General features: G+C 43.9%; 1 protein-coding gene across 1 annotated transcript; it reads right to left on the bottom strand.

The window, feature by feature from the left end:
- Positions 1-11,090: 11,090 nt before the first annotated feature.
- LYRM9 (LYR motif containing 9) lies at positions 11,091-13,968 on the bottom strand. The gene is made up of 3 exons (XM_050929181.1): positions 13,791-13,968; positions 12,608-12,700; positions 11,091-11,329 (listed from the first exon to the last, which is right to left on the bottom strand). Exons 1-3 carry the CDS (start codon positions 13,920-13,922, stop codon positions 11,312-11,314), a joined length of 243 nt encoding a protein of 80 aa, XP_050785138.1. The 5' UTR covers positions 13,923-13,968; the 3' UTR covers positions 11,091-11,311.
- Positions 13,969-14,676: the final 708 nt, after the last annotated feature.

Below are 14,676 nucleotides of genomic sequence, written 5' to 3'. Positions count from 1 at the left end.
CCAGAAGTCTTATTGATACAACTTCTAAACTCCCTGATTGCCATTCCTTTTCAAATCTAGCTTTTGCCTTCCAGTAAATTGTATGTTGCGTGGAGATGCATTTAAATAGCTACTGCGTTAACGAAAAAAATAGATTTTTATTTATTTATTTTAAACCAAACTGTAATGACTGATGGAATCGGCTGAACAAATATTGGCCTGCTGAGCTTTACTATTAGTGTTTGTTCAACTTCCTTATATTAATGCCAGAGACAAGGTTGGTGAAGTAATACCTTCTTACTGGACCAACTTCTGTTGGTGGAAGGGACAAGCTTTTGAGCTTCATGGGGCTCTTCCTCAGGTCTGGAGAAAATAACCAGCGTGCCTGAGCTAAGTACAAGGTGGAACTGATCATTAAGCATAAAGGTTTCTCTCTCTCTCTCTCTCTCTCTCACACACGCGTCATACACTGATGAGTGAAGTGGTGATATAACGTGTTTTAAAAGGACAGTCAGCTTAAAAGTCCATGTTTCACTTATGTAACATAATATACACATTTTGTTTCTGTAAAATGCTTTAAAAACATTCCCTTATTTCATTTTGATCAATATAAATGATTAAAACTGAGAGTTTCTCAGTCCAATTTGCCTGTTGCCATTTATGCTGCTCATTTCTTTTTGCATCTCCTTCAGTGGGGGCAGGGAAACTAGTTTAATTTCACCTTTTTCTATTTTTATTTGTAAAGTGCCTAGTGCAAGAAGCCTGTGATCTCAGTTGGAACATCTAGGCACTAATGTAATACAAACACAACCCCTACCACGCAGAACTAAGGCCTCGTCTACACAGGAGAAATGGACAGTCTTAATTATTCTGGGATAGTTTTCTTACAGGCTGGCTATTCTCGCATGATTCAGGAATTCTAGAATAACTTCTCCCCCCATCCCAGTGTGGACACTCACTGTTCCACAACAGAGCTATTCTGGAATAGCAACTGCAGTCGTCTATACAAGGAAAGAGAGACCCCCTACAATCTAACTAGACAGGAGAGATGCAGGGTAGGAGGGACAAAGCAACACAGTAGGCAGTGGTATTGCTAGGAAGAGAACTCAGGTTTCCTGACTCCTGATTTCTTGCCCATCTCATTAAACCATGATACCTGATCTCAATGAGATGACTCAAAGACTTCAGTTAAGTACATGCTAGGCTGGGGAAGGCCAAGAACTTGGCACCATGTAGGATTAAACCCTAAGAGAGCCATTCTTTTCATTCAAGTGGTGGAGGCCCATGCTGTGGTTCTGACAGTCTGGGATCCTCCCTCTATCAGTATTCCAGGGGTGCTGTTCGATTCACATGTTCTCAAACTCTGCGTAGGAGGGTGACCTTGGCTAATGAATGGAAGGCCAAGTTCCCAGCTGTTGACAGACAAGGAACTGCTCTCTTGAGAAATCCTTTCAGAATTAGTTTTACTCCTTTGCAGCATGAACAGTACGTTTGCATGTTCCGTGAGATGCTGCGATCAGGATGTTTCAGAATTTATCTTCCTCAATTCTGAAACTGGGGAGGGAGAAAGAGGTGGGCGTTGCATGAGGTGTTTAGTATCAACAGCTAGCACCAATTCCATCTGATGAGCCTGGGAGAAGAGAAACACCCAAATTGGGGCCTGTGACATATGCAAGTGTGACTAATGGGCCATGTGGAAGTTGAAAGATGATTTGGGGGAATGAGTGGGGGGTGCGGAATAATCAATTCATGGTCAAATGATTGAATGTGCTAAGTACGCCTGTAAATGCTGGCCTGTTTCATATGTTCCTGGGGTCTGCTCCTGCTGCTATGGAGCTTTCAGTGGGAGCAGGTGCAGATCTTTTAGCCAGGTTAAGTCAGAAAAGAGTAAGGACATTCCTTGTGCTGTGTTCTTCAGGACCTTTCTCCCACCTTGCCATAAAGACAGGAAGGGTAGTCATGACCCCTTGAAATCCTTGTGCTCCAACCTGGAGGTCACATGTTCTAAGTACAACTCACTAGCACAGCGGTTTTTAACTTGTGGACCCCTAGAGGTCTGCATACTGCCTAAAATGTCCACAGCTAGCGTTCTCATATCTTAAGTTCCCAAACAGAGGATGAAGTTGAGGGGACATTACGGGACAGGGAATGGGGGGGGGATGTCAGATGTGTGAGTACTAGGAGGAAGACGGGGAGCTGGGGCCTGGCTCTGATGCCCATCCCGGCCAGGCTCTGAGGCCCCATGGCAGGGCAGGTGGCCTGGCCAAGAGGCACTTGGTGGCTCCAATTACCTGGCAGGCCAGGGCAGGCAGGATCTGGCAGCTGTGGATGCAGAGGAGGGACCAGTCAGGGTGCAGAGATAGCTCTTTCTGATCTGCAACACCTGCTCCACACTTCCTCTTAGTTTGAGAATCCACCTGGACGGAGGGCAGATTACCAAAAAAGAGGTCATGTCCTGGACGTATAGTAACCCTATCCACACCTCCCATTTGCAATTATTTTAGGGGTCTGCAAATGAAAAAAGGCTGAAAAGCACTGCATTAGCTCACCACTAAAATCATTGCTCCACTGCTTTCCACACCAGTCACTTACACAATGGCAGGATTTTGATATTTCCCCTTCACTTTCACTCTTAGAGTCACTCCATATGTAGGAGAGGAAGTTTGTGGTCTAGGCATCAGGCTAGGAGCCAAGAACTCCTGAGCTCTGATCCTCCTTCAGATCTTAACTCATTTGTGACCTCTGGCAAATGAAAGGAAACTTCTCTCTCCTCATTTTCCATGTGTGAAATAAATATTAGTTAATACTGGTGAAGCATTGAGAATTAAGGACATATCGAAATTTCATGGAAGTCAATGTAAAGATGTCTACTGACTTGACTTCAGCCTGTTAGGGAATGAACCCAATCTGTCTCTGTCAACTTGGACCTATTTGTGGTACGGTTGTAGCCATGTTGCTTCCAGGATATATGAGAGACAAGGAAGATGGGGAAATACCTTTTTATTGAACCAATGACTTATATTGTCTGTCCCACCTTCCCTCTCATATCCTGGGACCAACACAGCTAAAATCATACTGCAAACAGGTCAAAGATGACTGATATTATCTGTCCCACCCTGTCAGTCATTTGGTTCAATAAAAGGTATTGCCTCACCTTCCTTGTCTCTCTCATATCCTGGTATGCGAGACCAACATGGCTACAACAACACTGCAAACAGTGGAAAGTCGAAAGCGTTCTGAGCTTCGCTGAACTTTTCTTCCTGGCTGGGGGAGGTAACCAGAATGTCTGAACTGCTAATTCAATTGAGTAATAGGGAAATTCGAAGAGACATCTTGGTGGAGTTGGTGCCCCCAGGCATTAGACTAACCAGCTAAAATTGCGGGAATGTAAATATTATAATAACCATGATAGTGAAAAGAACCCTCAGGGCCAATGAAAGGCCAACTAGCAACAGCCCATGTTGGAAGTGGTGGTGACTCAAGATGGTTGCAGTGTTAGGGTTATAAGGGCATGTGAAGTTGTGCCTCTTCAGGGGAGAGTGTCTACAGTATCTTTCTTTGCAGTCTCCCATTGCAATGACTGGTTCCTTCCGCTCTGGAGCTTCAATGGTGGAAGCAACATTGGAAGCAAAAACCTAGATAGTCCACTGGTGACCAGTAGCATGTTAAGCACCATGTTTTCTAACCCTGTTCAGAGCTGGTTTAAGCAATAGTGCTTAAAAGGTTAGGCTCCTATCTGCACTAGCTGCCTTACTGTCAATACCAACAGCGGACTCAAATAAGTATTAGCTTAATTTAGGTAAGACCTTTAAGGTACATTGGACAAAGGGACTAAAAATGCATCAGGACTACCATTAACTTTGTATCTCGGGCTGAGATTCAGAATCCAAACTGGCCCCTCCCTTTATTTTCAGATCTGAACTCTGAAATTCTAGGGGTATTTAAATGCTGGCTCTGAATTTTTTCAGTTCTATATAACAAGGGCTTGCCTGCTAATATCTCTTGACCTAGGAGGTTGAAATCTCCATCTTGAACAAAAAGTCTTTATAACCAACTACCTCAAAAGGTCCAAACCCTTCTAATTTTTTTCCTGGGGATTCTGTGAAATACTTAGAAGAACAGCAAAGTTAGTTATGCCATGAGATTAGGGGAAGATAAGGTTGTGAACTGGACACAGCATGGCTTGTTTACTTCTCTTTAGGTTCTCCTCCTAATGATTTGGAGTGATTAAATTCTGTCATATCGTGGTGTGGAGGGGGAGACTAACTTGTGCTACTTCAAACATCCCCTCTGCATTTGGCTTAGTCCATTGTGCAGTCTCCAACACACCCGCTTATCCTCATAAAACCTCATACATGAAAGAAGCTTTCCATCCCATTCTGGCTTTGTTGCTGCATGTCATCAAATATGCAGGACTGAGTAGTGCGCTTTCAGCACACACATGGTGGATTGCCCATGGCTTGCCCTGGCTCTCTTTCTAAAAGATACGATGTAGCACCAACAGAAGTCCTGGGCGGATACAGAAATTATTGGATGAGAATTTGTCTTGCATTATGCAAGAAGTCAGACTAAATGATCATAATGCTGACTTATGGCCTTAAAAAAGCTTATGAATAAGTGGTCAGTTGAAAGGAAGAATAGTCTTGGTTAATAATTGTACTGAGATTCAGAAGATATAGGTACAATTCCCTGGCTCTCCTACAGACTTGCCATCCTGTTACTTAGGCCAGATTCACAAAGGTATTTAGGCATCTAGTGGGATTTACAAAAACATCTAAGCAGGTTAAAAGCCTGCCTCCATGAGGTTGTCTATGGGAGTTAGGTGCTTAACTTGGATGCTACAGCAATTTAACTGCAAGATTATTCTTGTCCCTTTCTGTAAAATGGAGGTATCAATTTGGGGGTGGGATAGCTCAGTTGTTTGAGCATTGGCCTGCTAAACCCAGGCTTGTGAGTTCAATCCTTGAGGGAGCTACTTAGGGATGTGGGGCAAATATGTGTTGGGGGATTGGTTCTGCTTTGAGCAGCGGGTTGGACTAGATGACCTCCTGAGGTCCCTTCCAACCTTGATATTCTATGAATACTCTGTCTATTTAGATTGCAAGGTCTTTGGAGCAGAGACTGCACAGTGCCTAATACAGTGGGACCTCAAGCTAGAGAACCCAACTGAGGTGCCATTGTAATACAAATAACCAAAGAGTCAAACACTCACACCCCATGTAAAGCAGAATTATCTACCATTAGTTACCAGAACCAGCCTAATATGCCCTCAGAGAAGTAGATTCACCAGGTTCAGTAAAAGAAACTGACAGCAGGCACAAAGCCATTTAGGTGACTTTCTGACTTGGCATCTTCCTTTGGAGGGTTCATATTTGCCAGTGGTGGTTGCAAAGCGAGTGACCACGGAAGCCTGCACTGCTCGTAATGCAGTCAAGGGTTCATCTCCTCTTTTCGTACGCTTTCGCTTCCTTGCCAACTGGATCTGTAGGAACCATTGCATCCTCTACTGGCAGGGACAGCTGGCTCTACCTTGGGGGTGCAGGAAGGATCTTGAGAGAATCTTGTCCACTGCTCTGCTCCCATTCTATCTTTTTCTAAGTGCCTGCCTGCATGGCAGGCTAGTGCACTGTATAGTCCCACCCTGGCTTACCACACACCAAGGCCACATCTACACTACCTGCCGGATCGGCGGGTAGTAATCGATCTATCGGGTATCAATTTTATCACCTCATCTAGATGTGATAAATCGATCCCTGAATCGACACCCGTACTTCCGCTTGGCAGGAGGAGTAAGCGGAGTCGACGGGGTTGCCACGGCAGTCGACTTGCCGCCGTGAGGACAGCCAGGTAAGTCGAACTAAGATTCTTCGACTCCAGCTGCTCAAATAGCGCAGCTGAAGTTGCGTATCTTAGGTCGATTTCCTCCCCCACAGTGTAGACCAGCCCTAAGTGGCCACATTGACCTGCTTCCATGCACTACCAGTTCTGCACATTCCCACCCTACCTGGCCATGCACTAAGTGACTCTGTAGACAATCCCTTAGGATTCTGGAGAAGGGACTGAAGAATCAGCTGTGCATTCATCTGTTTGTTTGCAAATGGCTCTCGGGGCGCAGAGTCAATGGCATGCTCCTTCATACACGACAGGGACAAAGTTATGCGTGCAACGGTACTAAGATCTCTCCGCCATACAGACTTGCTCCAGTTACAGCCATCAGGGCAGCCACACTTGTGCAATCCCTAGTGTTACTTTCACTGTTGCAAGGAGGTACATGGTATTTGGCTGAATGCCAACCCATTGCCAAGAAAATGGCTTGTGTCGTTTCTATATTTGTTCCCTTTCTATTAACAGATTTTGAGCACTGAAAGTCAAGTCACAACCCCCCTATTTAAACCTCCAATTAAATCAAAATTGGCAAACCCAGTTATAGAGGAAACGTTTGTGGGGGCAGACACACAGATACCTCTGATCAGTCTCAATGTTCCCAGTTGTTGCAAGCTCAGAAATGGATGCTGGATGTTTGTGTCAAAGACTGAAATCCACAGTCTGATTCCTAACCTGCAGTCTGGTCTGCACAGGCATATCCCCAGTTTAGGGCTGGCATGACACTTGACCGCTATGACTGCATGCCCACTTCAGCTGCAGTTGCACCTTTTGTCTAGTAGAAGCCACTGTGGCATCTGCCATCCCGGCAGTCAGGTGCTCTCTTTTGCTGCTCCACCTACTGAATCTGGAGGTGTTTGTCCATAATCTTTGAGAATATGAAAATATGCACACGTGCAAATTACCATGTCAAGGAATTTGCATAAAATGTTCACATTGCTGCACAAAATGTGGCCATGATGCCCCAAACCATTGAGGGGGTGGGGGGTGTCTGTGTGCTTCTGACTGGAAAAGCAGGCCCTAAGATACAAATGTGTCTTCAGCCATTGTTGTGTCCAATGGGTGATGGCTGTTGAGGTTATGAAACTTGTTTTAGGCACCTCCCTTTCCCAGAACAAACTTCTCTGAATTACAAGCTGGAACTTGGCAGGGTACAACTGTTTGCTGCCCTTTATGATAAGCAGTGCAAGTAGGGATGTCTACAGTGAATGATGCCTGACATTTTCCATTATTTATGTCTTTGCAATGGGCAAGAAAAAGAATCCTCCTCACCCCTCTTCTCCAAACACTCTTGGAAATAGCTGAGCTACTTTAGCTGAAACTTTCCAGAGGAATTCATGGAAAGCTTCAGCCCGAACAGTTGTTGTTGTTTGATTACAACTCTTCAGTTAAGATGCTCCAGCATCTTAGAAAAAACGTTTTAGCTGTAAGCACAGTAGGCCACTGGAACAGAGGCCTAAGGAGGTTGTGGGAGCTCCTTCACCAGAGGTTTACAAAAGGAGGCTGGAGCCAGCTGTCTTGGATGGCGTAGACATGACAAATCCTGCCTCTTGGCAGGGGTTAGACTAGATGACCCTTATGGTCCCTTCTAACCCTGTAGGTTCTAGGACTCTAGTGCATCCATGCTAGAACTTCACATGGCCCCAGTGTCAGAGCTGTGCCTTTTGTTCCTGTAACTCAATAACGGGTGTTGAAAACCAAAGAGGGTGCATGGGTGGCAGAAAAAAAAAAAGGGGCAGTTCCTGAAATCTACTAGTGTGCTCTCTTTCATAAGCACTAGACAAATCTTCAGCCAAGTCCTGTTAGCCTAAAACTTGCTCTTCAGTCCAGCCCTACTGTGGTACCCAATAGCCCCAAATGTATTATCATCATACTCCCCAGGAGCCCCATGTGACGGATTGGATCACAGAAACCCCCTTGGGAACTGCCATGTGATATGCCAAGACTACTCCTGCCCCTGCTTTCCCTGCCAGCTCGGGACCCCAGCACCCTGTCTTGCTGAGCCAGACAAGCCCGTCTGCTCCAACACAGACCCAGGCTCTGAATTACTTGCCCCAAAGCTGCAGATTTAACTGAAAGCAGCTAACAGAAGCGTTCTTGTCTTTAACACTCAGATGCCCAACTCCCGATGGGGTCTAAACCCAAATAAATCTGTAAATTGTTCACCCTCTATAACACTGATAGAGATGCACAACTGTTCCCCCTCCTCCCCCAAGTATTAAATCCTACTTTCTGTATTTTAAAAAAAATCACTTTTTACTTATTAATGAACTCAGAGTATGTGTTAATACCTGGGGAGGGGGGAACAGCTGTGCATTTCTCTCTATCAGTGTTATCGAGGGCAAACAATTTGAGTTTACCCTGCATAAGCTTTATACAGGGTAAAACAGATTTAAGTGGTTTCAAGTAGTAACAGACAGAACAAAGTGAATTACCAAGTAAAATAAAATAGAACACCCAAGCCTAACATCTAAAAAACTTCATACAAATAACACCTAACCAGTTCCAGTAAGCTTCCTGTTACAGACTAGTCTCCTGCTAGTCTGGGTCCAGCAATCACCCCCTGTAGTTACTGTCCTTTGTTCCAGTTTCTTTCAGGTATCTTTAGGGGTGGAGAGGATCCCTCTTTAGCCACCTGAAGATCAATTGGAGGGCTCTCTTGGCATTTAAATAGACTTTCTCTTGTGGGTGGAGACCCCCTCCTCACTCCTATGCAAAGTCCAGCTCCAAGATGGAGTTCTGGAGTAACCTGGGCAAGCCACAGGTACATGCATGACTCCAAACTACAGGTTGCCACCATGGTTCACATGCTACCTTGAATGTCCTCAAGTAGACTTATGTGGATTGGAGCATTCCAAGATCCATTGCTCCTCAAGTGCTTCTTCATTGGGCACTTAACTTTGCAAATTCCTTTCTAAAGAAGCTGACCAAATGGCTTACAGAGTTTACTTAGAAATCAAGCAAGTATACAGCCAATATTCTTAACCTCAAGTACAAAACAGTATGTGTACAAATAGGATGAATAGTCATATTTCCATAAAGCATTATGGGATACAGCACCACACCCCAGTCATGGACCAATGCCCCCTGTACCAGGCGTTGTACAAACACAGGACACAAAGATATTTGTTCCTCAGTCAAGCTTTCCGGTAGTACACAATGGCCCTGTCCTCACTCCTCAGTGTAGATATCTTGTTGCTTGAGTCATGTGTAAACCCTTGCCTAGGGTAGGGTTTTTAACACTGGTGCAAGCCACTGTTAACACCAGTGCAGCTCACTTACACCAGGCATTTACACTGGTTCAGCTCCATTAGCGTAGCCGAGGTCTAACAAACCCAGTGTAGACAAAACCTAAAATTGCTTGTTTGATTTAATTTATTTCCTTTGTAGGGTCATTACTGAGAGAAATAATCTAAGGATCGGGATGTAGGTTTTTGTGTTGGGGACAGTAATGGTATGTACATGTTGCACTGCCATCTAGGGACAGAAGAAAGAAAATGCACTTAAACACAGGCTTGCTTCAAATAAACATTTTTATTTAAGACAATTGGCTTTTCTCATGTGCTTCCTCCATAGGAGGCTTATCTGATGGCAGTAGGAGGAGGCCAGATTTTTAAGACCCTCAGGAGGCTGTTTTCATATGGAAACACTTACAGCATGTTAAAATAAGTAAACTGCAAAGGCCTTTATAAATTGGCTGTACTGTGAAATATACTATGTTGTATTACTGTGCACTGCCTCACACAGTAGCCCAGTGCGCACACGGGTGCGCACACACACACCTAACTGAACAGACTGTATTCTCCCCAAAACTAGAGATTAGGACTAAAGGATTAACACCCACATCATCTCTCTGGTGGTTTGATCCAGCAAGGCGGCTGACCGTGTACAGTACTAACATTTAAGCATGTGCGCAGTCCCATAAGTGCTATGCTGAACTGGAGCCTCGGTATACTTACATCCACTAGAATTTAAGCAGTTCATTGCTGAACATGGATCAATCGGCTTAAAGTTAATAAAATACTTACATGCTTTGCTGAATCAGGGCCCATGTGTCCAATCCAACCCGCACTGAAATCTATCAGTCTACCAAGAGTTTGCTATGGCCTACAGTGGGTGTCTGTCAGTCAGTTCCATCTTAAATCATATATATTTATGCTCGGTCACATGTTAAATTGTCTGGTGCAAGAGTCTGGTGATCTTTTGTCCATAACACAGCATGTATGCCAATGATTTTCAATGCCATAATGTGTGCTTATTATCAAGAAATTACTTAATCTGTATTATACTTCAAAACACAATATTTGTCTTATACTGCAAATATACAAAGGCAAGGCTGATACAAATGCATCTTGTTCATACAGTGTTTGTTTTATTTTTCCCCATAGGTATTAAATAAAATTTATATGTCTCTCCCAACTTCCAGGTACTAGTTAGGTGAGACATGTCAGTGTAACCATTCTGACCATGCAAAGTCAGGTTCCTGTTTATTGTCAAACTTAAGGGAAATTTGTAGAAACACTGAGGATAACTAAAAGCAACCATCAAAAAAGGGCATTCACATAATTTAGCAGGGCACGACAAACCCACAAGGCAGAGAAGTTCCATCCTTCCTTTGTTTTCCTGTCTCTGCATGGCAGAAGCAGCTTCTGTCTGTTTTCACTGAGATGGGTGGGTGAAGAGAATCTTAGATACCCCGGGCCAATTATTTTGCCATCAGTTACATGCATGTAAGCCTCCCCCACTGGCGGGTGTAACTGAGGGCACACACACTTACTCTTGGCAGCATGTACTGAGCCAGGTTATTAGAACTAGTAAAGAGCTAGACTTTGAATTTCCTTGGTGTAGTCGGTAGATTGCCCTATTTCTTCAGTCTGGAGCAAATGCCAGTATCCAATGTATTCACCTCCTGATAGGCCACTGATTTATAACAGTGGTGCAGGATTGTGATTATTCATTAAAAAAAAAAAGTTAGATTGTTTGGGTCCGGCTATTATTTATAAACAGTAGATAAAAACCCCAACCCTACAAAACTTTGATGCATTTTAGATCTTGATCTAATCTTAGGCTCTGATGTTGCAGTAATATCCACTAGCAGGATAGGGGCCTCAGCAGCCAGCATGAAACAATCCAAAACATAGATCTGAAATCCCTCTCTGCTTCCCACCTTCCCTCCCTCCTCCCCCATTCTCCCCAGCCAAAAAACCAGTGGAGAAGTTTAGCCAAGGTTTCTTTGTTTTTGAGATCATTTTATAGTAAAAAAGAGCTTCAGAAAGATGAATTAACCTCATGACACCCCGGTGAGGTAGGTATTATAACAAACCAACAAACCAGGAGAAGCTGCCCGTACAGTTTACAACATGGCACTGTTACAAACAACTGGGTTTATTTGCCTGGACTCTGTCTGAGGATCTGTACTGATGAGCATCTTCTCTTCATCTCCTTCTTTCTACTTCTCACTCTTATACTGCAAAAAACAAACCGCACATGATACAGGGGCACATTCAAAGTAACCATTTACACAAGGAAGGATTCTTTTTGGTAAAACCCTACCAAGCACTCATGTTCAGGACCGCGTATCTGATCCACCTAAGGCTGTGTGAATTCCTTTGAACCTTCACAGAGTAATATGCCGGGGCTGCCCCTCTAAGAGATGTACAATACTGGGCATTAGTTTGTTTCTGGATGGCCACTGGGAATGAGTCACCTCTTACCCATGGTGTCAAAAGTGGAATAATTCAGCTGAAGCCAATGGAGTCAGACCAGTATCTAGGGTGAGATCAGAATCAGGGCCTTCATTGGGCCCTCAGAATAGGGTTTGCAAACTGGGCTAAAAGTGCCAGAGATCTGGATGCTGCTGAAATTTTATAAAATCGGTGACTAATCCGTAGCTTTTCCTGGTGTTCACCCTCTTCTGGATTTCAGAGTGATATTTTTTTTTCCTCCTCCAGTGATAGATATTTTTAATATACATTTTTTTAAGGCAGCTGAATTTGACTTCTTTTGGTACATTTGTTTGCTTACTAGTCAAACTTAACTAGAGCGAACCAGAAGTGCAACTCATGGCTCAACAGATCAGAAGAGATCTGCATTCCCGCACTTAGGAATCTAGTTCTTTCAAGCCACGTTATTCTGTGTTGGCTGCATGGAGACATGCCACATCTGCTGCCTTGCCTGCGCTGCCAACTGGAGGAAAATCTCCTAATGCTGATGCAGCTGCAGTGGCGATAGCGAGGGTAAGACCACGTGGGTTCTCGCCACAGTGTCTTCTAACACTGATTCTAGCAGTACAGGCAAGCTCATGAGATGAGCATTCTGGGAGGGTAGGTGAGCCTGGTTATAAGTGGATGGAATATTAGCAGGGAGAGAGTTGATTCATCTCAATGTTGAGCCATGGGATAAACGGCGGCTTTCTTGTCTATATTAGATACTTACATAGCTGCCGATACACTAGTTCAGGGGTAGGCAACCTATGGCACATGTTTGCTCTCCTGAGTGAGCATATACTTACAAAACCCCTGTGAATCATTAGTTTATAGTTTTGGATTTTGTGTCAGCAAAGAGCTGCTTTTTAAAAAGAATCCCTGAACCATGTCTAGTTATTACATACCTCCTCACTCATAGATCTCAAAGCCCATTGCAGAGGAAGACAACTCATTTGTTTTCCAACATCCCAGCTCTTGAACTGAATCAGCTAAGAACAGGACTCGGACAACTTGATGGGGAGGAATCTAGCTGCACTCACTTTATTCATGACCCAGTCAGCGTCTTCAATGGCTCGCTTAATAATCTGCTGGATTCTCTCAGGACTATCTTCATCTGCATGAACTCGGAAACTCTACAGGGTTTGAGCAGAATGTGAAAATGAGTAACCTCAGTTAAAGCAACTGCTGATCAGATCCTGCTAAAATAAGGATTTAAAATCCTGAAATAAACATTTGATCAGAAATGTATACAATCTGAAGACATAGAAATGTCTATTCTAGCAAATAGGCAGAGCTTTGCTCAGAAGAGGTTACAGCAGTGGCTCTCAACCTATTTACCATTGTGGACCACATCCAGTTCTACCTGTATGGCCCTGAGGATGTCACATGGGCAGCAGCTGTGTGCTGATTGGGCTGCAAGAACCCACTGGATTACTGTGAACATACTTTCATATTCGCTGTTCTAACCCTTCAGCAGCAGGGGGTCTTGCAGAAGTTTGTGCTAACAAGGTTAGGACCAGGGCTACTTACCTGGTTGTGTTGCACCAGCTGGAGCACAAATGTTCCATATGCTCATGCAAGCCTTGCTGACTTGCGTTAAGGACTCGCACGTTCTGGCATAGATCCCAGAAGTGGTGCATTGTGGGACGCTTGGAAAGGCCACCTAGCACATTCATGAACAGGATTATCTGACAGACTTGACTGCATTTGCAGGGGGCTGGGCTCAATAACCCAGAAGGTCTCTGCCTGTCCTATGTTACTATGTATTCTGGAACAGCAATGGGAGGAGTAACTGAACTGCTTCAGCTAGTTTGTGTCCACTAAAGCAGTTCAGACTGACATAGTGTATAGCCTTGCAAAACTTGTATGTTCCCATGTTAACCACATCAAGCATTTTATGTTGGAAGCAAGGTGTGCTACAATCATTTTAGGAGGAACAGTACCTTTCGGCTAGCAGAAACAAGGCTTGAGTGAACTGCCACAATAGGGCATCAGTGATGGAAAAGAGATTCTAAAAGTTTAACATGTTCTTAGTAAAACAAGTAAAGAAACTTTGGTTTTTAACTGTAGGATCTTTTTAACCTGATTTTGTTTTTTCTACTGGCTTGAAAAGACAATTTTTCCAATGCTCATCACTAATCCATTACGAACAGCCTCGAACGTTAATAATCCAAATAAATGGGGAAACCAGTTTTCCCATCACCAAAGAGAGCGTCTCTTTACCTGTCTGATTGCATGTCTGTAATGCTGTTGGATATTTTCTGTAGGTAGCTCCTTACAACATCGAAGCAGGTAGCGGTATAACTGCAAAGGCTTCTGGACTAATTCAGCCCCCCGTAATGGAGTCATTGTCATGTTAAGATTTCAGTTGCTAAAACAAAAAATGTGTATTTCACAAAACTGGAAAATGCACACTGCAGAAGTAAAACTCAAGGCTAATTTTACAAGGAGAGCATCAGGCTTGATAGGCTGAAAACTAGAAGTAACTTGAGTAGTATGCGGGAAGATGCAGGTTTAGTATCATGATTTATTTTAATTATGCTTTGAACTTTCATCCCAGAATCTGCAAGTGTTTGTATACTCTCCCCATGGGATTAGGAGGAAATGAGGCGTGGAATGGTTAAGTATCTTGTTCAAACTATTGAAATTGCTTATCTGAGGGCAGCTGGGGTTAGGTGTCATTAATCAAATGTATAAATATAGAAGTGTGTGAGAAAGAGGGGTGAGTGAGTGGCAGGGTTTACATACCCCCCCACCAGTATACAAGCTTTTTTTTTTCCCTCCTCCCCCTTTGTAAATCACTTTGTATTAGGGACTGATCTTGATTTTCTGGGGGAACGTCTCACATGTGTAAGTCTTTGCAGGAATGGGGCCTTCAAACAGCTCTTTGGGGAAGGGGCATTGTCTTTCTCTGATGTTTGTAGCGCACTTAGCAGAATGAGGCCCGCGTCTGAGTGCTATGGTAAATGATCCTCATGCAGTGTGCCGGTCTGGAAAAAGAGGTCCTAGCCCTTGCACCTGTAGTCTGATCCCCATGAGCTGACCTCTTGGTCCAAGCTGCCCCTCCCCAACATGACTTTATTGAGACCCCAGCTAGGCACACTGGACA

This window comes from Gopherus flavomarginatus, chromosome 19, assembly GCF_025201925.1.
Source record: "Gopherus flavomarginatus isolate rGopFla2 chromosome 19, rGopFla2.mat.asm, whole genome shotgun sequence".
Lineage (NCBI taxonomy): Eukaryota > Metazoa > Chordata > Testudines > Testudinidae > Gopherus > Gopherus flavomarginatus.
This window is presented reverse-complemented; position numbering and strand designations above follow the sequence as displayed.

Bases quoted from the DNA above. Each gene is read 5' to 3' on its own strand.
- LYRM9 (XM_050929181.1), bottom strand. From the start codon at position 13,922: ATGACAATGACTCCATTACGGGGGGCTGAATTAGTCCAGAAGCCTTTG. The intron at 12,701-13,790 runs GTAAAGAGACGC...CAAACCCTGTAG, and splicing joins ACAGACATGCAATCAGACAG to AGTTTCCGAGTTCATGCAGA.